At 37.1% G+C, this 24160-nt stretch overlaps 1 protein-coding gene across 1 annotated transcript in view; it reads right to left on the bottom strand.

The window, feature by feature from the left end:
• Positions 1-835: 835 nt before the first annotated feature.
• Positions 836-24160, bottom strand: part of SLC7A11 (solute carrier family 7 member 11) — a 64502-nt gene continuing 41177 nt past the window's right edge. Inside the window, exons 7-12 of the mRNA XM_077140018.1 lie at positions 19494-19617; positions 17555-17658; positions 16676-16772; positions 15027-15176; positions 13606-13783; positions 836-7439 (exon numbers count right to left, since the gene is read on the bottom strand). Of these exons, the coding sequence (XP_076996133.1) occupies positions 7372-7439; positions 13606-13783; positions 15027-15176; positions 16676-16772; positions 17555-17658; positions 19494-19617 (721 nt within the window). The 3' untranslated portion in view covers positions 836-7371. The remainder of the gene's footprint in view (positions 7440-13605; positions 13784-15026; positions 15177-16675; positions 16773-17554; positions 17659-19493; positions 19618-24160) is intronic.

Below are 24160 nucleotides of genomic sequence, written 5' to 3'. Positions count from 1 at the left end.
TGCTTAAAAGTCAATGAAAGACAAAATGTGCAAACCCAGTAGAGAAAAGAGTCAAGGAAATCAATTACATTGATGTATATTGAGTTCTACAAAACATATGTGCCCTAGATATTGGAGGAGTTCAGATATCAGGTCCAGAACAGATTGGGAAAGTTTCTGAAAGAAGAGATTTTTTAATACAATGTTGAATGTAAGGTATACATTTTCTACATGGGGAGTAGGAAGACGACAGTGGGAGAGGAAAATATAATTCCTGGTAAGACCTGCAGTCTGGCAAATGAAATAGCGGCATCCTCTATTTTTTAACTACTAAAAATATGTAATATGACTGCAGAGAATCTGGAAGTGGTCATTTGTTGCTGGAGAAAGAAAAGAGAATCAGTTGTGAAAAGCTCTACCTGTTATATTGAGGAGTTTGAATTTTATACAGATAGAAGTGAAACCATCGAAGATTCTGACCTTATTTGTGTTTCAGAAAGAACATTCTAGGGAAACATGTGGAGGCTGAATTGGAGAGAGATGAGGCAAGACTCTTGTTTATAGATGAGAGATGAGAGGGCAATGAATCAGGACAGGTGAAAATAGAGAAGGAGGAAGGTATTTTGGACAAGGAGCACATGGATATGGGCCCTGAGGAAGAAGATAATTTATAGGAGACCAAGTCTGCCACGACTTTCATTTTTTAGTATGGGGAACTTATTTTAAATGGGATGCTCCATCACATTTGCAGTATCAGTGATAGGTAAATGCAGTCACTAAAGCCAAGGCCTTCAATTTAATGGAGCGCATGCTATTAAAAAAGAAAACTTCACTTTTAATATGTAAACTACCCAAATGTTTATTTGCAATGCTCATTTAAAATATTTTCAAGTAAAAATATGTACAAAAATAGTTACACAAAGGTTGAAGTAACTAGAAGAATGACAGGTATATATATTCATGTACAAAAATACAGTCTATTAAATTCAAGACAAAGTTAAGTGACATCATATTGCACCAAAATGTTATTCCATACAAAAGCACATGCATAAAAAGTTTCCATCACATGAAAGCACACTTATTTCATAATATCTTACCACTTACACAAATAGCCCATAAACACCATCTGGCAGTGTGATTGCTGCACCAGAACTCTCCCCAGAGGGAAATCATTTAGCTGTAGAAGAATCCATTTTATTTCACATGTTACATGCTGGTGCAGGCATCAGTGCCAGAGAACCCTATGAAACACAGTGTAATCCACAAATGAAGGTCCCTTTGCACCATTTATATTTTCATGGTTAAATATCTCAGTACTTATAACATGGTTGAAATGCAGATGCAGGGAAACAATTTTATTTTTTAAGTATCAATCAATATAAAACATTACATAATTTTAAAAATTAAAGCTATACAATCACCTTTACTTAGATTCATTATTGCAATGATAGAATGATATTAGGATATTGAGGATGCCCTTTCTCAGATTTCTCTGTTCCTGTATTTAGATCACCAGACTGAGTCTACCGTGCCCCCCCATTGTGGGACCATCAAGGTCATGACAAATGCATTCCAGATCCAAGATAATAGATATATCTTGTCTAAGTTATGCAGATCAAAATATGGCAGTGGGCAAAACCCTTGAGAATAACCTGATCCACACTTCCCCACGGGGCTAAATAGTTTCCACTGCTGCAAATTATTGATGCTTGCCATAGAATATAAAAAGTACTCAAATAAATTCATATAGTAGACATGCATATGTTAATATGAACATATGCACACACGCAAAACATTTTCTACCCCTTGATAAGTGAAAAAGAAATTACTGTTATTAAGTCCCTCTACCCCTTGATAAATGAAAAAGAAGTTAGTTATTAAATCCCATTTTAACACAAAGTTCTCTATACCTATTTTTATAAAATAAATATAGATTTACACACAATAAAGTATTCATCATGACATGGATTCTAAGTCAATAACTACAAACCATTTCTACCAGTGCACACTACCAACTAATAATCCACTCTATAAGGAAGATACAATAAGCTTTATGAAATTTAGAACCAAATCCTTGTCAGAAAAGTAAGACAAATTAAGTTCATCAGGAATTGAGCATAATAGGCAATTTGTCTCACCTTATTTTAACTTGCACTTATTCTATAACCACAGGTAGTCAACATTTTGCAAACAAAACTACATGCCTTGTTCACCTGTGTGGACATAATATATTTTGTGGTACTAAGAGATGCACTCAGCACATCTGATGCTTACATTTACAAAGTTCTCAACATGTGGAGAGGTATTGCTGAAAACTCATTCCTATTGTGCCACAATCCATCTACAAAATGACACAACTTCTTAGTCATTGCCTGTGTTCAAAATAACCAAGTTTTAAGTGCAAATGTATCCTAATATTTCTGTGGATTTTAGGAACATCCTAAAAGAGTAAAGTGATATGACACTCTCTGAACGTGGAAAACATCAAAACCAGTACCAGTTGTTTTTTTAGAATAAAAGCATCAGAGGTTTAGTTCCAGATTTATAGCAGTAGTTGTAATATTCACAAAGGAAAACTATTGGTTAATATATTTACCCAACCAAATTAAAAGGATAAAAATTACCCCAGACTATTACAATTTGCGGGAGTGATGGTTTGTGTGATAACAGCAGCCATATATGATGTGGTTCTCTGCCTTCAGAGCAATAAAAAGTGCCATTTGTAGTGTTTGAAATTATTACTATACCCAGCATTTCAGTGTATAAGCAAATATTCATTTAAAACAATCTTTTTCTCCAAAGTCTTTTTCTACCAGACTATACCATTCTTCATACAGTCTGCAAATGGAAATTTGGAACAAAGGAAAGATGTTAGGAAAAAAAGATTAGAAATCATTTGAAATAAGACAGTACAAGGCTAGGACCAGGGAGCCACATTGCATTGTCTCCCTATATGATATGACTGTGTATTTTATAGTGTTAATTAGTAGGAAAATGTGAGTCTAACTTCACAATTAATATTTAAGTCAGAACCACTCACGATCCAACCAATTAAATTGTTGTAACATCCAAAGACCCCATAGGCTTTCTCACAAGATGTTCAAAATACTGTGCTGCACAGGGGTGCTCAAAGTACAGCCACTGCTACAAGAGAGAACTACATTCTTCCCTCCCCTCCCCCACTTTTAGCACGGCCTTTAGAGGTTTCAACAAGAGGTAATAAGGAATCAGCAAGCAGGACTTCTATGCATAACTTAATTCACGTGAAAGTCATACTTTTTTTTTTAAATCAGTAGTATATGTGTTAGGGAAAAAGTATGTTTACTTTCAAACCAGTGCAGCCATCTGTATGGCTCTCAAATGCCTAATGCTCCAGTTTCGTGAGAGAACTGCTATCTATAAAACTGCAAAAGAAGTTATTGACATTATAAATGTACCCTTGATCAAAGTATGCGAAAATACACAAGTGTAACAGACAGCTACTTGGAGACCGGAACACCCTCCCTTCTATCTTAAAGCCAGGGGTAACAGAGGGAGGGGGAAAAGCCAACTCCCAAAAAGTTTAACTAAACGATAAGTTCACACTAAAAAAATCCACGTATATGTATAAATTCAAATTAAGGCTCCCTTCCTATCTTGAGGACATCACATCAAAAAATATAAACTAAAACAAAGGAAGTCATTGATGCATTCAAACAATATAAGGCAATCGTTCAAAAAGACAAAGTTAATAGTTTTACGAGACTGAAAGGAAAGACACTATCTCACGATATTTGGGTAATTCGTGAATTTTCCATGAGACCATGATTTCTGCCTTTGTAAATCTGCACAAAATCTAAAACAGACCAAGTGTCAATTTTTAGAAACTAATTAATTTGAAAATGTAACAAAATGAAGGAAATATTACCTCTAGAAATCCGGACTACTAAAGTGTCTTGTGAGTACAGTACAAATAAATGACAGCCTGCATCGAGGCCACATTTTTAGCTATTGCATATATTGAGAAAGATGAAAGATACTGTTGATGGGAAAATTAAATTAAAAACACATATATAGGTAATAATTATTTACCTATATATAAATAATGTAAACAGAAGCTGTCAAGATTAATCATCATCTACTCTAAATTATATCCACCATTAGTTTTTTGCCAGTTCCATGATGTGCCATGCTTTATTTCCAGACTTTGGGTGGGAAAGTGAAATTTAACTCTGTGTAAACACTATCAGTACCAACAATCTGCATTTCATATAAGGTAAAAAGAAGCAAGATGATGAGTTATTGGCCTTCACATTCCAAATCTTTCTATTTCTTTCAAAAATAAGGGGAAAAAGCTACAATTAATATATCACTCATTGTTTTTCCTATTATGTAGAACTGACAAATATGACTAAAATGAAACTACTTCCTTATATAACATATAAAATACAACATTAGAAAATGACTTATTATCATATATAGATACTTCAACTAACTTGCAACTTAATTATTTTAAAATATATCCTGCAAATACCACATGCTTTTTTCTAATTAAAAAATTAGCAACAGTTATTTTATCTTACTTGAGGTGGTGGATGAAGGTTTTGAAGGGGCAGGAGCAAATTTAATTTGCTTGTGCTCGGCAAGGAAATGAATACAAAATTCCTAATGTAAGGCCTTGGAAGGTACATGTCTAAGTGAGAAATACTGAAACTTAAGTTTCATTAGCTTCTCTGCACATTATCCACCTCAGTGCCCTCCTCTGCACAACAGACAATTAATTTTAATGTATCTCTATGTTTCACAAGTTACAACAAAATAGTGTTACCTCCAAAAATGCTCTACCTTTCATTTCCTGTTACTCTGAATTTTAGTTTCTTTTTCTAACCTATATCTCAATTATAAAAGATCAACTTTAACAAAAGTCAAAAATGCTCCCTGTATCTGTAAATACAGATACACGAGTTTCTTGAAGACTGATTACATACAGCTCATGAAGAATTCTGCTGAGTTATTTAATTATATCCACATTAACCATTAAGTAACAATTGGAGAAATCATTTTAGCAGGTATATAAGACAATCCGAAAATTTGTTTCAATGTATATATTTTAGTGCTAGAGAAATCGCCAGGTGATGCTAATATAACCTAATAAGCTGTCCTAATATAGTGCCAGCAGGTGCGGAATTAACCTGTGCACGAGGACATATGGAAGTGTATGCATGCAATCACCTACCATTTGTGATTGCTATGGGACTCAGCCATCCTTTATTCGAGGACAAATCTTTAGCCACCTGAATACAGATATGAGTAGCATCTACTTCCAACTGAGCAAATCATCATTTGCAATAGTCCAGTTTTCTTCATTTGATCAAAGGAAAATAATGAAATACTTTAAAAATAAGATCAAAATAGCACTTTGAGAAAAATATGTATCATAAACATTTATAATTGTGTAAAGAAGAATTATTCTATTTTGTTAATCAAATTGTATTTTAGCTTTGGGAGTCTTTACTAGACCTGTGTAAACCATAATTAAATACTTAAGACTCTGTGCGCCAAAAAGCACAACATATGAAAATTGTATATCAGTTGCCAAATTGTACTGACTTTTTGCTTTTTGGGTTATAATAAACTCATATCATATGTATAACATTTTAATATGCACACTGGTACATATAAAATACATGTAATAGTTTTGCTACATATATATATATCTTTGTAGATATCTGAGAAAATTGACTTGGTATAAAAATTTACATTTAAAAGTGAGCAGGAAACTTTGTGAACTAGAATCTGCTCTATGTGCAATTATTCTGTACCAAATTTATGAATATAGAGTCCCTGATTAGAAAAACTCTATGTGTTGTCATGGAAAATCCTAAAAATAAGCTGAAGCACAACGTAATCTCATCATATTTTGTTGTTTGCTTTGTTTTTTAAAATGACGTACAGAATTTCTGCCTGGTTAAAATGACATTAGAAATTTGACAATCCAAAAATCATTTTTGAAAATGCTAGAAAGTAAAAGTAATATGTATTCTAATTAACTTGTACAATGATGCATTTAAAGAGATATTAGAAGCCAAAAATAAACAAATTTTAAAATGAGACCAGTCTGCCACTATCAATATATTGCATTAACCTCAGTAACTACACAAATCTGTCCATGAGATTTTACTGTTCTTTTCATTAAGCAGGAAAAAGCTTAAAAAGAGTTTGCTTGTTTATATTTTATGGTTCATATTTTTGTTTATGGTTTATAAACAATAGTATATAAAGGCAATCCATTTTTACTTCTAATAACATATAGTGGTGAGCAGTGTAAACAAAGGAGCAGTGCATATAGGAAATAGGGACTGCAGATGAAATTTTGAAACATCCATCAGAATGACCAACATTGCATATAGATAGCATTATAGTGATGGACATAATATTCTGAGAGTTTCTTTCTTGGTGATTTCTCCCTTATGTTGACATCGCAATTTGAAGATATTAAAACACATGTACTTAGATATATTTATCAAGGGGTAAATTAGTGGTGAAACAGTTGATTATTCTTTAAGAGGATTTAATGCCAAAGAGACTATTGCTCTAGGAAAGGACATAGAGATTCAACCTTTCCTAATCATAGCGGCCTGATGTGAAAACAAATGGCACGTAACCATGAGACTTCCTGATAATGAATGAAAAGATACTGGCATGATAAATTCTCAAGGATTTCTATTTAGACACATTTCCTGGGTTTGTCTCATAAAAAATAGCCCTAGAAGCTTTTCTTTAATCTACCCAAGAGAATTAGGCACATCTATTTGAGGCCCTTTGTTCAAAACGATCTAGGTATAATCCATTAAAAAGATGAGGGATAGCTAAATTGGTGTGTCTGTATTAGGGAAAGCAATACAATGCCAGTGTAAACTTCCTTTCCTGTTTTCAGTAATGATGACTTACGATTTTCTTCCAGAAAAGTAGAAAGCACTTTCCACAATACAGTTGTCTACAGAATCTAAAAACATTGTTACAAAACCCATATATACAGAAAATATCTCCATCTTCGATTTGAAGGTTCTTAGTCATGATAAGTTGTAGAGAACAACCACTAAAGTGATTGTTCATTCCCTTGGCCTTCTGCAGTAACCCCAGCAAGTAGGAATCAGAGACTCAAGAAGCATGTGCACTGGCAGTACAGTTGCATATCAGCTTTCCATAATTACATAGATTTATACCAAATTTCTTAGAAACTGGTTTTAATACACTAAAATATACAGTTAGGAATAACTGACTCCTTTAGTCCATTACCAAAGTTTATAATCTTCTGGATTTCCAGAAAATCAAGTAAAGATCCATATTGTGTTTCTGCCCTTGAGTCGAAACAAGGCCAAGGTAGCTTGCCAAACTGCGGAATGCATACATTCAAGACTTACGACAGTCTTCTTCTGGTACAACCTCTAGTATTATTTGTAATGTTCTGGTTATTCTGTCTGCAAAGAAATAACATAGAAAAATTAGAAATGCACAGAAATCAGGAATGTATAAAACAGCAAAATAAGTAATGAATTGGGTTGAATACTGAAGGGAAACAACTCTTTATTTCATAGACTACTTTCAAGAATTATTTCCGTCACTAGAATCCTATCATGCTCAATTAATTTATTTGTCACTTCTGTAACTTCCCATGATGGTTTCTCAGCAAGAATACATCAATATTTCGTATTCAGAGAAGGATTTTTTCCAGGAGACTGAAAACATTTTGAGACAACAAGGGCCAAGATAAATACATTTGCAAAAATACAATTCATATCCATTTAAAGCCAGTTTGTTGTTTTTGCACATTATAAGATCAAAACAAATTCCTCAGAAGAATTAGGAGGAGAATCAGAGTACAGTTTTCAGTTCCTGACATGTGGGATATGATGGAGCCAAGATCTTATCCCCCTGGGCCTCACCTGCTAAGTGAGGGACTTGGACTATACAGTGGTTCTGAGAGTGTGGTCCTCAGATCAACAATGCTAGCATCACCTGAGATATTAGAAATGCAGCTTCTTGGACCCCATCCTAGACACAGTTAATTAGAAACTGAAGGTGGGGCCAGCAATCTGTAATTCTCATATACACTGAAGCGTGAGGACCACTGGCCTACATGGGTTTTAAGGTCATGTATCCTGCAGCACCCTGGCTTCCAAGGATGCTAGTTCTTGTTCATCCCTTCCCTTTGTAGTCAACCCCTACGGAATCTCATCAAATCTCCTCTGGCCCTGGAGTATTCAACAACTTATCCTCATGAGTTCCAGACTCAGGTCATCTCTCACCTGGATGTAAAGTCCTTCTCCTCATTAATGACTTGTCACCAATACTAGTTCCTTCCAAACAGTATTTAATGCCACAAAAAGGGAGTATTTCTCCATTCTCAGGTTTGTAACAGTGTCCTCCAAAGTGGCTTTATGCAGCACAATAATTTACAGGACACATTGACTGTAAAGGGTGCAGGACAATTCTGGCAAATGATAAGCTCTATGTAAATGTTTCTTAAATAAATTATACTTTATCACAGCCCATTTTTACTTTGAGATGGACATGGAACCTAAGGGAGCACTCAAGAATGATTAAAACCCATGTTCACAAAAAAATAAAGAGAGAAGAGGTAAAATTATGTCATAGACTTTTGTGGGAAAAGTAGAAATTAATCAATTGTAAGGGAACTGTGGCTTTGATAGACAATGGGATTAGGGCTACTTGAAAGAATGTTGGAAAAACAGTGGTCATAGATGTCTGCAATGGTTGAAAGAAGAGCAGTGGGGTCAAAGAGACATACTCGCCAGTTCTTCCTGCCTGGGGCAATCCTGTCACAGCCTCCTGAATTAATCTCCACAATGACTACCTTTCTTAGGAAGCATTTGCTCATCCACATTCAACTTTAAGTCATTTCCAAAAGGATATATATATATATATATTTAATTCTGGAATCTCTCACCCTTTGCTTTCTGTGCTGGTTTGAAAGGAAGTGTGCCCCCTAAGAAAAGCCATATTTTAATATAAGTCCCATTTCATAAAGTAGAATAATCTCTATTCAACACTGTATGTTTGAAACTGTGATTGGATCATCTCCCTGGTTGATGTGATTTAGTCAAGAATGATTGTTAAACTGGATTAGGGGATGACATGTCTCCTCCCATTTGAGTGGGTCTTGATTCGTTTCTGAAGTTCTATAAAAGAGGAAATATTTTGGAGAAGGAGAGATTCAGAGAGAGCAGAAAATGCTGCAGCACTACGAAGCAGAGTCCACAAGCCAGCGACCTTTGGAGATGAAGAAGGAAAATGTCTCCCGGGGAGCTTCATGAAACAGGAAGCCAGGACAGAAAGTAGCAGATGACGCTGTTTGCCATGTGCCCTTCCAGCCAAGACAGAAACTGTGACTGTGTTCACCATGTGCCTTTCCAGATGAGAGAGAAACCCTGAACTTCATCGGCCTTCTTGAAACAAGGTATCTTTCCCTGGATGCCTTAGATTGGACATTACTATAGACTTGTTTTAATTGGGACATTTTCTCGGCCTTAGAACTGTAAACCAGCAACTCATTAAATTCTCCCTTTTAAAAGCCATTCTGTTTCTGGTATATTGCATTCCGGCAGCTAGCAAACTAGAACACTTTCTTAGACATTTTGCTTTCCCATGTCACAACACTGCATAAATTCCAAATAGAGAGCAGCTTAGATCCTGCTGCTTTCCTAGAGTCGTTCTCCTTGAAAGCTCACTTGAACCTTTATTCAGCAGAAATATAGGGCCAAAGCCTCTCTCTTCTGGTTCTGCAAACCCAACTCTTTGTCCATGTTCAGTCAGCCTGCAGGCAATCTCCCCTATACCTTTATTATGCTGTCTTGGGATCTCAAGATTTGAATACTTTGCATCACAATGGAGATTTCTTCAGAGTGACTAATTTTGGCTGCATCTCTTAGTGCCACACTGACTTTTCCTTCCAGGGTATCTATAGCAGTGGGTTTAGATAGGAGGGGGTTGCCCAATAGAACCAAATAAGTCTCTGCAGTGACAACCTCCTAGCCTGGAAAAGCTGCACAGCATGTGGCCGGCATTTGACGGCCATGTCTATATTCGTGTTCACATAAGGCTTTTGGCTTTTGGGATAATCAATCCCATGAAACTGTTATTTGAGTAAAGTTGAGCCGATGAGTCTGGTTTTGGGGATTTCAGTGGCTGCAAACTACAAGACCAAATAGCAATTTTGGTATTTTCCGTTTTATCTTTCATGTTCAGTGATTGTTCTTGAAATAATTTGAAACAACAACCAACCTTGTAAAACCCATACTTGGGACAAGTGTGGGAACTGTAGCAAAAATTGAATATATTTGTGAGAGAGTGCAAAGCCAAGCTTTCCCAGGAGATGTAATAAAAATAATCATAATGTATATATTTTTTAAGGCCTCAAAACTTTTTCATAAGCATGATCTCATGTTATCCTTACAATGAAGTCAGTCTTGGCCCCTAAGAAATGCAGACAAGCTTAATTAATTTAAAATACTGCACTGCAGTCTTCATGAAAAGTCTGTCATATGCAATAGTCAGCTTGACACAGTATATGGAAAAGATGCTTTTAGGACTTTAGTTTAAAGTCAAGGTCTACAAAGATGGATTCTAGTCATGCTGCTGATGTTATCCATTGTTGTTTTTGCAATCCAAGATTCTGTTTAAATAACACTGTCCCCCACATCCTTCCCTGAGCAAGAGGGACAAGTTCCTGCCGCCCCACTTGCTCTCTACAAGCCCTGGTTGGGGGCTGCCAGGTCTCGCTACTTCCGGTCTTTGAATGTGTCACTGGGGTATCTGCCCCTTTTTCCTTGTGTGAGAAGCTCATGTTTCTAAAAATAACTAAATAAATAAATAACCAGAAGAATTAACCACTCTGTCACAGATGGCAGGAAAAAGCTTTCAGTGTTTCTGACTATTCCCCTAAGAGCACATTTTCTTTTGCCCTAGGAATGCTATCAGACAAAATGTGGTTCAATACTGGCATCCTGTGGCCAGAGAAATTCATCAAATCTCTGAAAATCTCAGATGCTCGGTTTCTGAACATTCCTTGGTTATCGGTACTAAACAGCCTTTCTCCATTCCCTGAGTGCTCTCTGGTAAACGCTCCTTCCTCAAGTACCCCAGGTAAGATGTATTTTGATAGACTATCATTTTCAAAGGGCTAATCTGCTCAAGTATCTTAAGGGAAAAATAAATGACAATATAAAGGCTGAAGAATTTTACCAAACAAAACAATATGGTATGAAATCCCAAAGTAATCCAAGCAAAGGCTCTCTCACTCTCCAAGTGTACACTGCATTTTTCTCTTAAAAAAAGAAGTCACGGTTGTGGCAGAGAGGAAAGTAGGGGGCTCTATGGGGGCTGTTGCTTTGTGTGTGAGCGCTTTGTTTTGGCCAAAGGCGAGGGAAATACTAGCTATTGCAGCGATAAATATTATGAATTTTCTTTGTTTTACTACAAGAATGCTGCCTAAGAGGAAAATCAAACAAAATTATGGAGGATTGTAGTTTTCTCTACCCACTTGTAAGGCAGCTATAAAGATAAAGAGTTACAATGATCGCAATTTAAAGACAGAATTGCCATGCTCCCTGGTAAGACTTAATGGCATTTTTGAGAACCAAATAACCATTATGGGACTACTACTTTGCTGCTAGTTTCACAAATGGTTATCACTAAATTTGGAGGCCTTGTGGATGCTCAAAACATCATTAGAGACAGAAAAAGTAGCTAAAAAAAGAAAAAATAAAAATACATGTTAGCCAAAGGAGAGAACCCAATGCCTACAGAGTGTGAGACAACAATGAATTTGCTCTTTCTTCATGCTCCCTTCTTACTCTGGCCCAAATCTAAAGCTCTCAGCTCTGTCTTCCTAAATTAACTTGGTTTAACTGCCCCTAAACTAGGATGAGAGGCAGATACAGATCTCAAAGTGAGTGTTAAAATGTCCTATGTCTTGGTAATAAGTAAATCCATCTTAATGGTAAATACAGTTTAATAAGACTACGAAAAACATAGATTAACTAACTTGAAATAATCAGTTTGCCTGTTTTAGCCCTAAAGAGCCTACGCTTATATGCAAACTCCTCTTTGGGAAATAATGTTGCCTGCTTAGAAAATAAAATCCAGGTATAAATAGCTCTAAAAAATACCCAATGCCAATTAAAAGCTAATAAAGAGTAGTAGCAAAACTCTACTTTAAATGACTGGCTTCTAAATGAGCTTTTGCAGCATGCTAGAGATTCAATAAGTATATCAAGTTGTTTTGTTTTGTTTTAGTAGCACTAATATTATTTATTAATCATTTTACCAGAAACCTCCTGAACTTTTTACTAGGCTTTTTTAAGTTAATTATGGTAAATTCAGGAAATTTTAGAAAGAAGAAGACTGAAAGATAAAATCTAACCTCATCAGCAAGAACCTACTTGCTCCTTTGGCTATAATTTTCATGTCTCTCTCTCCTCACCAGGTAACCTATCTCGAAAGACCTTAGACTTTGAAGTCCAGCACACATGGCCCTTATATCCTAGATCCATGGTTTATAATCTCTGCACTCAAAAATATATTCTCCATCTCCTGAGCTCTGGTTTCCTCATCTTGTATATGTGAACAACAACACCTCATACAACGATTTTGTTGAGAGCTGAATGAGATAACCATGCAGGGGAAAGGACTCAGCAGAGCCCCTGACAGAGTCAGAATTTCAACAGAAGCAGGTCATAAATACCCCTTCCTTCCTACTGATCTACTATATATTTTTTTCCTTCTCCACCTGACCTAGACACTAAGTCTTTTGGTTTTTCCTCTTCAGTCTATTTCACTTCTCTTGGACCTTGCTGACCCTGCTTGTATTCAGAGCCTCTTTCATTTTCATCAAGAGTACTATGGTAACCACCAAACTCAATTCTTTGTCCTTCAACCATGACCCTCTCTAATCTACCTTCTAGATCCCTAGGTGAGCTTTCTAGAATACAAAAACTGCCTGAGTTTGATTACATCTATATGCACTGGAGCAAGGTACATGAATGCTGCCATGCTGCAACTCAAAATCTACAGAATGGGTATGATATTTCTTCCTAACTCAGAAGGTTTTTATGAAGATTATAAGTTCTTACATGTGCTCGCACATAGAAAAGTGAGCTCTTATTCTCATCTTTTTGCTTTTATGAACCTTCTGTGATTCATCTCAATCAGGGTGTTATAACCATGATATTTTAGATCTCAGCAGACCTCTGCCTACCTACCCACCCAATCTCATGTCACTCACAAGTTATATACTGTATACTATTACATAGAAATGCTAAACCACATTGAACCAGGAATTTTTAAAATTAGGTGATGAAGGAATTCAAAAGTTCTACTAGACCATTGTATAACTACTGATAAAATCATACCCTTTAAAGGTGTTCTTCTAAGAAGTTTGAAAGCCAAAATTAAATATTCTAAAAAGGCTTCAGAAGCTGTCATCTAAACTCCTTTTGCTTCTCGCAGTTCCATCAATACAGTAAAATGCAGTTTTACCAACTGTATATTTTAAATTTAAGATGTGCATGTGATACATGACTTTTTAATAAAACAGTTTCTTAAAAATTGCTTCAAGAGTCTCACCTGACATTCTTCTAAACCACTTGGGTTTCTTGTCCCATATGATAAAGAGATAGTATGCAGGGACCCCAGTCAGAGTGATAACGAAACCGATTCCTGTGCTAAAGGGATCCGAATAAAGGGAAAGAGCAACCATGAAGATACACGTGAAGGAAAACAACGCTGGAATGAACAGTGGCACCTGAAAAAACAGCACAGAACAAAAAAAATCAGTTCCATGTGGTTCAAAAGACAGAAGGTGGGTTTGAGATGAGCACTTCAGTCATGTGATCACGTGACATGCTTTAGCCATGTGACCACACGGCAGGCACCATTCCACCCGACCTTAGCCACCAATTTACCGCAAATCAGGCACAGACACTGGATTAAAATTGCCACCTTAGATTATTTCTAAATCTTAGAATGCCACAAAATCTAAGAATAAAAAAGGTAGTTTCATTAGAGATGTTCTGTTTGAATTCTTTTACTAGTTAAGTATCATTATGGTTTATGTTGTGTGATTTTAAAAGGCTGGCTCTTGGATAATTACGATTAGAATCCGCTTTAACGTGGATTCAAGAGCATGGGCTTCTTGTTACATGTTAAAGCCTTTCAGTACGTATTGATTTGCTGTTAGAGATTCACAATAAGAACTGACAGGAACAAAATAGACCAACTCCTATTCAACCGCTAATGAAGATGTTGCCAGCATTAGGCAAAGAATATAATTAGAAACAAATTCTGACAACATGACTGACAACATTATCTATGTTATTTCTTAAAAGCAAATAAAGATTGAGGTCAAATCAATCACATGAACGTTCAAAGGTGAAAGGGATAAAAGGCACAACTTCTGCCTTCCCCAAATGGAAGCAGGACATCCTCTTAAGTGGAAAATTCATAGATTTTTCCATTTTCCAGTACACTTTACATTTTATTCCATTTAGAGTGTTTCAGGTAGAAAAGGGGACCTTGAGCAATATAATGTCATAACATTTAAGAATACTAAAATGCCTATTTTGTAAACAGCATCCTTTTTAGTGTTCCTTTAGACTTCTAACAAGTGCAAACTGTTTCTGTCTCTCTCTTTTTCACTATGGCTGTCCACAGCTATTCAGTATAAAGATAGATAGAAGAATCCCATACATTGAACACGTCAGGTCACTGGACACATGAATGAAAAATCACTAGCAGAAACACCCATTAATTCCATCTCTTTTCAAAGATGTGACATGCAAAGTTGAGTACATCACAGCAAAAAATATGATGAGCTGTTTTTCACAAGCTAAAATAAATCCACTATGAAGGCACTACCTGCAAGAGTTAAAGAATCCATTCCAGAGGATGCTGTCCCTTGCCCAACTGTGCCATCATTAGGTATGACAAACGGGGGGCTAGATTCTAGGAGAAAGATTTATGTGAACCCATCAAGAGGCTGAAGTTACCTTGAAAGGACGATGCATATCTGGGCATTTGTATCGAAGATAAATCAGCCCGGCAACTGCCAGCCCAATAAAAAGCCACCTGGCAAAACTGAGGAAATTCAGAAGACTGTAGAGGTCCCCAGAGAAGAGCATTATCATCGTCAAAGGGTGCTGGAGGGGAAGGAGAAAAACCAAGCTTGGTGAATTCAGCGAAAACCCCCAAACACAGGTGATAAACAATAACATCTCTACACATCTTTATCATCTTTTTCAAATAATAACTCATGCTGATGGACTACCATCACGATTAAATTCCAGATTCCACTAACCTCTTTGCAACATTCTGCTCTTACAATCCCTTAACACACCAGAATCAGGGTGAGAGTGTCATCGTTACCCACTATTCAAATGGAATTGCAAATGGATTTTTTTAGATCCTTTTGCATTTGATAGAAGAGAGTGTGTTTTCAAAGATTAAAAGAAATGGTAATCAATGGTCCTTAAAAATTAAGGACCCAGAGGCTGGGATGATTACTAAGTAACTAATAATAAAGATCAAAAGTACACCCAATTGGAGAATTTGCAGAAAGCTCTATGGATGCTTTTTTATGAGTTTTTAGCTATACACATACATGAAACACAAATGCTTATAGGTGACCCTGTTTGCTCTTGAATGCAAGACATCAACCTTTTCTACTCCACACTAACACTCTTTGTGTGCCTGCTATGACTGACCCTCATGGAAAGAATGAAACACAGACATCAACATAGCAAGTCTCTGCAGCTGCACATCCTAAGGACAACACAACTGATAGCAGAGGCTTAAAAGGAAAGCCTTCTCCAAATAATACATTCTGTTCCCACAAGTGACGTGAACTTCCAGATTCCGCACAGAGAGCACACGTACTTTAAAAATAAATTTCAAGGAAGCATTTTGAAGCAAATTAAATGCATGGGGAAAAAAAAATGTTCGATGCATTCTATGGTGCTCCGGACAGCAGATTCTAGTTGAGAAAAACATTACAAAATAGTAGGGAGAAATGAATGTAACATTACCAATGGGGATTTGAGGACTTTAACACTTTTTGTATCCCACATTTCGCAGATACTTTCTCTGCATAAAGAATTCTACAGCTCAACTTTAAGTTTTGATGCTTTCATTTCTTCTCTTTAGGGTTGCTGTCAAATGTCTCACTTTTAATCCCAGAATCACTGCACTGTCTCGGATTTCATCAATTCTTTGATTAATTCTTTCATGCATTTTGTAATGAAGGGCCAATGATGAAACATCTGGGTGGATGAGACATTTTAGAGTGGAGTTTTCAGCTCCACTTTCAATAAGCAGAATTGGGACTTATTACCCTACATCCTTTTCTGTGGCAATACCCAAGTTAATCATTTCTTTTAGACCTTACAAATTCCTACAGAAAGGGGAAGAGAAGTGATATAGTTATTGCCCCAAAGCATCAAATGTGCATCAGAAACACTGAATGAAAGGAGGGGATTGGGGATGGGAAACATCCCGCGTCCATGGACTCCAGCACAACATATGTAAGGCTTATTTAGCAATAAATGAGAAATTAGAGCACAATCTAAAGGCTGGTTTGAATTACTCTGTGCTACCCTGTTATTGGAGGTTATATCAAGATATACTTGTTAATATGCATTACCAAAACAATAACAGCTGGCAGAGGAGTATGCTTGCGGACATGAATCATGGAGAGGATTTCTGGAAGGTGACCCTCTCGAGACGCAACATAGAATAACCTGATGGGAGAGAAATGTGGGTGGAGTTGACTGCACGATCCATCATTTCAAAATCCAGAAATCCTAGAGAAAGCCCCCACAAATGGTCTGACGTTTCCTGAATAGATTATTTACGTTTCACTTTCCAGATAAAGTAAGAGAGCTTCTCGAGAACTATGATGTGAAATTTGACAACATCTGCAAACACATCATATTATTCTTCAGGGAGAAACAATAGAAATATGTGACTCAATATACCTCTCCCTGCTTATAAATAGCTAACAGTAAATTAAGTTCTTGATTCTTAGTATTGTACCTGTATGTTGTCAATCCAAACCTAACATATATGCAGCACACACATACGTGTGTACATAACATTCCTATTTATTTGATTGAGTTTTAATCTTGTCGTATTAAGACAAAAGGAACTGTCGCAACAAACAAAACAAAAGGGATACAGAAGGCGGAGTGGTAGTTTCTGGTGTCTCTTACTTTACTTTTTTCTTGCCACCTTTAGAAAAACAAACGATTTTATCACCAGAAATAAAATGCCGTTGTGAGACTCTAGACATTCTATAAAAAATGCCGCATGTCTGGCTTCAGCACAGGTGATGAGCAGGCAAGCAGTGCCCTCTGATGGGTGCACTGAGACATACTGTTGAGACTTGGACGAAGCCTTCTGTCTTGCATATCCCTTTAAAAACAATAGTGGAGGCACTATTTCTTTTCTTTTAAAAGTTATCCTCATCACAACCAATCTCAAAAACTGAAATGCTTTTCTGGAAATACTTGAGCTCACTCACCTGGACACAGCAAACACACCACCGTTCATGGAGCCAAAGCAGGAGAGGGCGACAAAGATGGGAACCGCTAAGGAGAAATTTCCCAGTAACCGCTCAGAAAAAGTCTAGTGAAAGAACGAAGCAAATTAATGCTTTGCCAGAAAGTGGAATAAAATGAATCAATTTCGGCCAACCTTGCTCTATGACTTTCTATTAGCCTGGAGATACGTGCATGTTTTGTAATCCCACTCTCTAGTTAGGGTCAGGCTGCCTCCTGTAGGCAATAATCAAAAGCAGATACCATGTTATTGCTTGTTGCAAAACTATAGGCAAAGGTCTACGGAGGCACTTCTTCTCTTTACTTTCAAAAGGCAATGACCCATTTACTGAATCTTTATCAACTATGTATCTTCTCTGCACCTGATAGGTAGAAACACTCAATCCAGATGTTCTCCTTTTAGAAACAGAAATGCAGCACAATACCTCCTATTTCACCTGAAAGACCACATTTTATTGTGAAATACACATGTACACTGAGAACTATTACAGAACCTAACAAATATAACCAAGCCCACTGTTATGATAAAAACATGGGGCAAAATAATTGATGACTATCATTTATGTCATATATATGAGCAGCTCTGAATTCTTTTCCCAGAAAAATCACACTAGCTGAATCTTTCTTTATTGAGGATTTTCTCCTTTTTGGAAATCTGTCAATCCCTTCTGCATTTTCCTATAAGAAGGGGAGAATACAGACATAAATCCAGGGGAATCAAGCCACAGAAAATGTAAAAGAGAAACAAAGCATCGTTATGCCATAGTATGTGCAGTATTGCAAATTTCCATGAACGATGTATATTTCCCAAAAACGTAGGGTCCTGAAGTTGTCCTGCTCCCATTGATGCTATGTAGTAAATGGACCACATTTGCCCCAAAGGGAGAAATGCTGCCCTTTGTCTAGTAAGATGAGATGACTGAGCCGACATCAGTGAGTTTTGTAGGTTTGTCTGGTAGGACTCACAGGAGTTCACAGTCTTTTCTAATACAGTGAACTGCATATAAATTCACACAGAATGAGATCATTTGTTCCCTGTGGATGCTGTTAATATGACGTAATATTATTTTCAAAGGAACTGACACCCAGTGGTGGAAAGTTAATTATTTACCCTTCATTGTTATGAGGTCACAAATGTAGTCTCTCTTACTAGCTAAGTTTTCATTCAAAATAAAAATATACTTCTCTGAAAAATGTTCCCATAAAATGATCTTTAGGAGGAAAGAGGATCCTTGAGTTAAATAAATGCTGAAAAATGCTGTAAAGTCCTGTTATACACCTCTTAGATAGTTAAAATGCACAATTGCATCTTCAAGATACTGAAAAGTGCTGCAGCAGTGGCATCGGTTTAACTTTGAATAAACCAATATTTCCCAAACTTCCTAATATCCCAGGACTAATGTTCAAAAGAATATACTAGTTAAAAACAAATATCTACGGTCAACCTGGAAATTCTTAAGTGGCACTTTAGAAATAGGATTTTAATTAGCATTTGAAATGTTTACTAACAGGACAGAGCACAGAATAAATTGCAATTTGCATACCTCTATGAAATTTCATTCATTCAGATGCAGTAATGGGCACACCTGCCCTTAAAAACATTTTGGAAGAGTCATACCTTGTAGTCAATAGGCCTTGACATGTTTCCGAGCATGTATATGTGGAAATGTTTTACGTGAAATAAATCATACAAAGAAACCTTATAAACCTTATAACTGATTTTCGCTGAATCAGTTGAATGAGATATGCCAATGTGAGTTCTAATTTCTAAAATACTCATTATCATTCAGGTCAAGAAAAGATTACTGAACTCAAAACACTTTCTGCTGGAATGAACTACTGTACTATTGCACCAACTCATTAACCTAAATTCAAGCTGGCGTTTTCCCAACTTGGACTTACCACAGCCACCGCATTTGAAAGCAGCAGCTCCTCGGCGCTAATGGTTGTGAAGTAGGCCACATTTGTGAGCACATAGCCAACGGTGACAACGGCCATTGATATACAGATTGCAAGAGGGACAGTCCTGAAATGCACAAAGGAATCACCTATTAGTCATCTTTTGTTAGTCATTCTCTGAAACCAAACAAGATAACAAACAAATTCAAATGAAGAATACAAGGCAATCTATGAACATTATAGACTCCACTGGGTATGCATAAACATTTCATCAGGGTGGCATCTGAAATAATCCTTTGAATTTAATAAGGCCAATGGAGGCAAATTCATCGGCCTACTGCCATATCCCCCAAATCTACAAATCTATTCCATCCTTGTGCCCCCAAAATTGTCCTAGTGTACATCTAATCCCCTGGAAAGCTTGTTAAAACAGATTGCTGAGCTCCACCTCGGAGGTTTTAACTCAGTAGGATTTGCATTTCTAACAAGTTCCCTGGTGAACCTGATGCCGGGGTCAGGGGACCACATTTGAGAAACTGTCCTATAAGATACCTCCACGCCTTGATTCCCTTCTAACGCTAGTCCTCAAAAATATCATTCCCATTCAGTATTTTCCCCTTCAGAAGCTTCCTTTGCCAGCAAAAAAGTGCAGATCTCTGGAAGTATGACAGTAGGCTGTACCTACCTTTCTAAATGAAGGTAATACAATTTTTGTATATAATGCAAAAAAGCACAGAAGTGCCCCTGATAATGACTTTGTACTGCCCTGCAGTGAGTTCAAAAGAGACTCAAGATCACCAGCACCTAAAAAAGCACCAGCACAGATAGTCCCATGAAATTAGAGGTGACGTGCTGCGAAGTACAGATGACCAGACCATGCTGACACCGCCTGGCACCACAAAGTACTCAGCACAAATGCAATGTTACGTCTTCCTTTAAGGCACTGGGGAAGCTGGGGAGCTACTGACCCTAATCATTTGATTCTGTGTTACTGATACACATTACTTGCGTAACATAATCACCTTTTCATACTCTTTCCAGTTCAGGCAACTTAAACCTTCAGCTCCCTGCAAAAAGGCTGATAGATTTTTGGTTTTTTGTTTTGTTTTGCTTTTGTTTTTTGTTTTTAGCTATAGTGCTCATCAGCCCTCGCGGAGCCTCAAACTTACTCGGCGCTGATAATGAAGCCCTCAATATTGTTTCTTCCAAGAAGAAAATGCAGTTCAGAAAAGGAGGGGAGTGGGAGGCACAGCCTATCTCACTACCCAAGCTTGGGGTGTTAGTACACTAAGTCTCAATTCATTATGCTGAACTGAACAGCAATATCCCTGCTGAGAACAGGCAAATCTAGCCAGTCAGCAAATGCCATTCATTATGCTGCTTGGAGCCTGGCACTTTCCCTGGTCCCCAAAGCCTTAAACTTCGATGGGGAAACACACTGACCTCTAAATCCTGGCATCCTAATATGAAAGTAGCAGATGTTCCCCTTCCCCAATGCAAAGGGGTCCTGTGGAATTTTCTGTTAATACCAAAACACATTGCTAGATGAGAGACTGATAAATGCTACATTTGAGCAAAGGAAATCACTGGGCCAATTAAATACAAAGGGTGAATGGCACAGAGCAAATTAAAGATGATTCTGTTTCATCGAAATAAAGACTGGGATAAGGGATAAGAAAGAGAATATGAAGATGTGTATGCAGCTTCCCTAGTACTCACTGTTTTATTTTAAATTTGCATCCTTTCAGCTTTTATAATATTCCCAAATGGGGTGTTCAATTATTTCTAGAGAAGCGAGAAAGAGAGCAAGAGAGAAAGGCTGACTCTGTAATCCTAGCCTGCACAGGATTAGGACACGATCTGTAGACTCCGTGACGAAAAGCGAGATGACATTGTGGAATGAAGTAACCTGCCCAGGACAAGTGTCAGCGCCACATCACTTGATGGCGCAGAGAAATCATTGTGAAGCCAGGGACCATGGTGCTCCCAGATAAAAGCCAGTTTCTCAGTCCAGCTCTTCCAAGTCAGCCCTCCTTAGCTGTTCCTGCCTGGAGTTTAAGGTCTTTCCAAGTGCGGTTTCTAAAACGATCTCGGCAGACAGGGTCCTGGAAAATCAAGCTTTCCAGGTTGGTTCCCCTTCTTTCTTGGCTTTTTGATAACTAAACAGCAGCAGGTGCTGCCACCACTTATTTGGTGACTACTATGTGTTCAACATTTTATTAGGCACTTTACATATTTGCCTCATTCTATCCTTGGAAAATCCTGTGAGCCCAGCATCATCATCACCATTTTATAAATGAGAAAATGGAGTCTCAGAGAGTTTAATGGTCAAGGAGACACAGATGATAAGTGGAAGCCCCAGAATTCAGCTCCATATATGCCTGTGCTGGTTTGAAACTGTGATGTACTCCAGAAAAGCCATTTTCTTCTAATCCAATCTTGTGGACACGGGCCTACTGTGGGTGGGAACTTTTGATTAGGTTGTTCCCTTGGAGATGTAACCCATACAATTTAGTGTGAGTCCTAATACTTTTACCAGAGTCCTCTATGAAAAGAATAAAAGGCAGAAAGCATAAAAAAAGTTCAGAGCTGATACATACAACAGAGAGATGACAGATGCTTAGAGACAGAAAATGCCTTGGGAGAGGTCAAGTTAAGAGGTAAAATCCAGATTTGCCCGGGAGAAGCTAAGAGAGGATCCACAGATGCTTAGAAAAAGATTGTGCCCCAGCAGAAACCAGAAGGACCCACGGGAGCTGAGAGAGCCATTCTGAAACCAAACCAGAAGAGCCAGCAGATGTCACCATGTGCTTTCCCATGTGACAGAGGAACCCCAGACGTGATCAGCCTCTCTTGAGTAAAGGTATACTACTGTTGATGCCTTAATTTGGACATTTTCATGGCCAAATATGTAAATGTTCATGTACATTTGTGACCAAATACATCCCCTTTGTAAAAACCAGTCCATTTCTGGTATATTACATTCCAGCAGCATTATAAACCAAAACAATGACCTACTTTGAAGTCAGAACATTTAACCACTAACATGCAGTCTCTCTTATGTGTGGGAATCTAACTCCACCTACTGTTTTAGGGAAATCATATTTGTTGAAAATATTTATTGGAATGCTCTTATCAAGAATGCATGCTTGTGTAATCACTGATAATGCCGTTTCATCTACGATAAAGGAGTGAGGGAAATATTTCATTTTTCTGTGTAACATGAACTATAATGTCAAGTAAAAGTTTTCATATAGTTTCATTGTTAAGAAAATAGTTGGATTTTTATTATTTAAAAGGAAACAGAAGGTCACTTAATAAATTTCCTTGGACAATTTACTGTAGAAAAGGCAAAAAATTAGCAGGCTTGTCAAGTAAGTAGAAATAAGTTATTGATCGTTTCAATTATAAGTCAAATATACTGTGTAGAAACTAGGGAGAATAATCAAATAATAATACGTGATATATTTGGAATATAACAATATAGATGAAAGAGAGAGAGAGGCTAACCTTTCTGCAATTCACAACATACCCAGTCATTTCTGCCTAGTTAGGGAAAACTAAGGTATGAGTATGGAAGGGGTGAGGCAGGATGGCCACTGGCTTCTGTCCATAGGTGCCATTTCACTTTGACAAAAGGGAAGAGAGGAGGGAGATTGCAGCCACTTTGGCACAGTCATCATTTAAGAAGAGCATTTGACTTGCTCAGAAGGGCTTGACAATGTATGGTTAATCCTTGGGTTTCAAGCATCAAAGCTGTAAGAGTCACTGGGTGAACTGATAAAAAGCTATTAGGTCATGCCAGAGCAATCTTTCTGGCATGCACAGTGCAGATAAGCAGTTAATAACCCAAGATTAGGACAAATGGCACATGATAATAGAAGGAATGGATGGTGGACCACTGATATTTCAAAGCCTCTGTGTTACTGTGAGGTATCCAGCAATCGTAAGAGCAATGAGCACTGTCTTTAAACAGAAAATAAAATGGCTCTTCCTCAAATGCTTCAACATGTTTGCTATGATTAGCAAAACCCAAATTTACTGAAAAGAATTACTTAATTCTTCTTTTAAGAGGTTTTGTCATTAAAAATATATTCAATTAATGTGCAAATATTAGTTTGTGAGTCTGATATTTTTATTACTTGGAAAACAGTATTCAATCTAAAAGATCTAGGTTAGTCTATTTCTTGTAGGCTTTTCTTAAATTATCAACTATAACCTACCTATGTCACACATGGATACATATTTGTTATATTTGAAACTATTAAATGGGAATCTCTAGAACATCTTCCTAGTAGTATTTTCATTCAAAGGGATAGATCTCCCCAGGGATCCAAATGGGACCTACAGTGGTGGCTAATGCCTTATATTGATATAATTTACAAAGCACTGGCAAATACATTTTATTTTATCTTCAAAAATACGTATGTTGTTTAGAATCCTTTGTGCAATGAGATGGTGTATGAACAATAAAACTTATTACAACCCTTTAAATAGGAAGCAATACCTCCAGTTTTCAAACAAGGAAACCGAGTCTCAGAGATATTGAGTGATGTGCCCAAGGTCACAAGCATACTATGTAGTAGAGCTGGGACTGGAACCCAGAACTTCAGCTCTAAGTCCTGTATGCAGGAGGCAGTTCTATCATGATAACCCAGCTGCCTCGTGCC

This window comes from Tamandua tetradactyla, chromosome 22 (genome assembly GCF_023851605.1).
Source record: "Tamandua tetradactyla isolate mTamTet1 chromosome 22, mTamTet1.pri, whole genome shotgun sequence".
Classification (NCBI taxonomy): domain Eukaryota; kingdom Metazoa; phylum Chordata; class Mammalia; order Pilosa; family Myrmecophagidae; genus Tamandua; species Tamandua tetradactyla.
The sequence above is the reverse complement of the archived record's forward strand: the minus strand, read 5'-3'. Positions and strand labels throughout refer to the sequence as shown.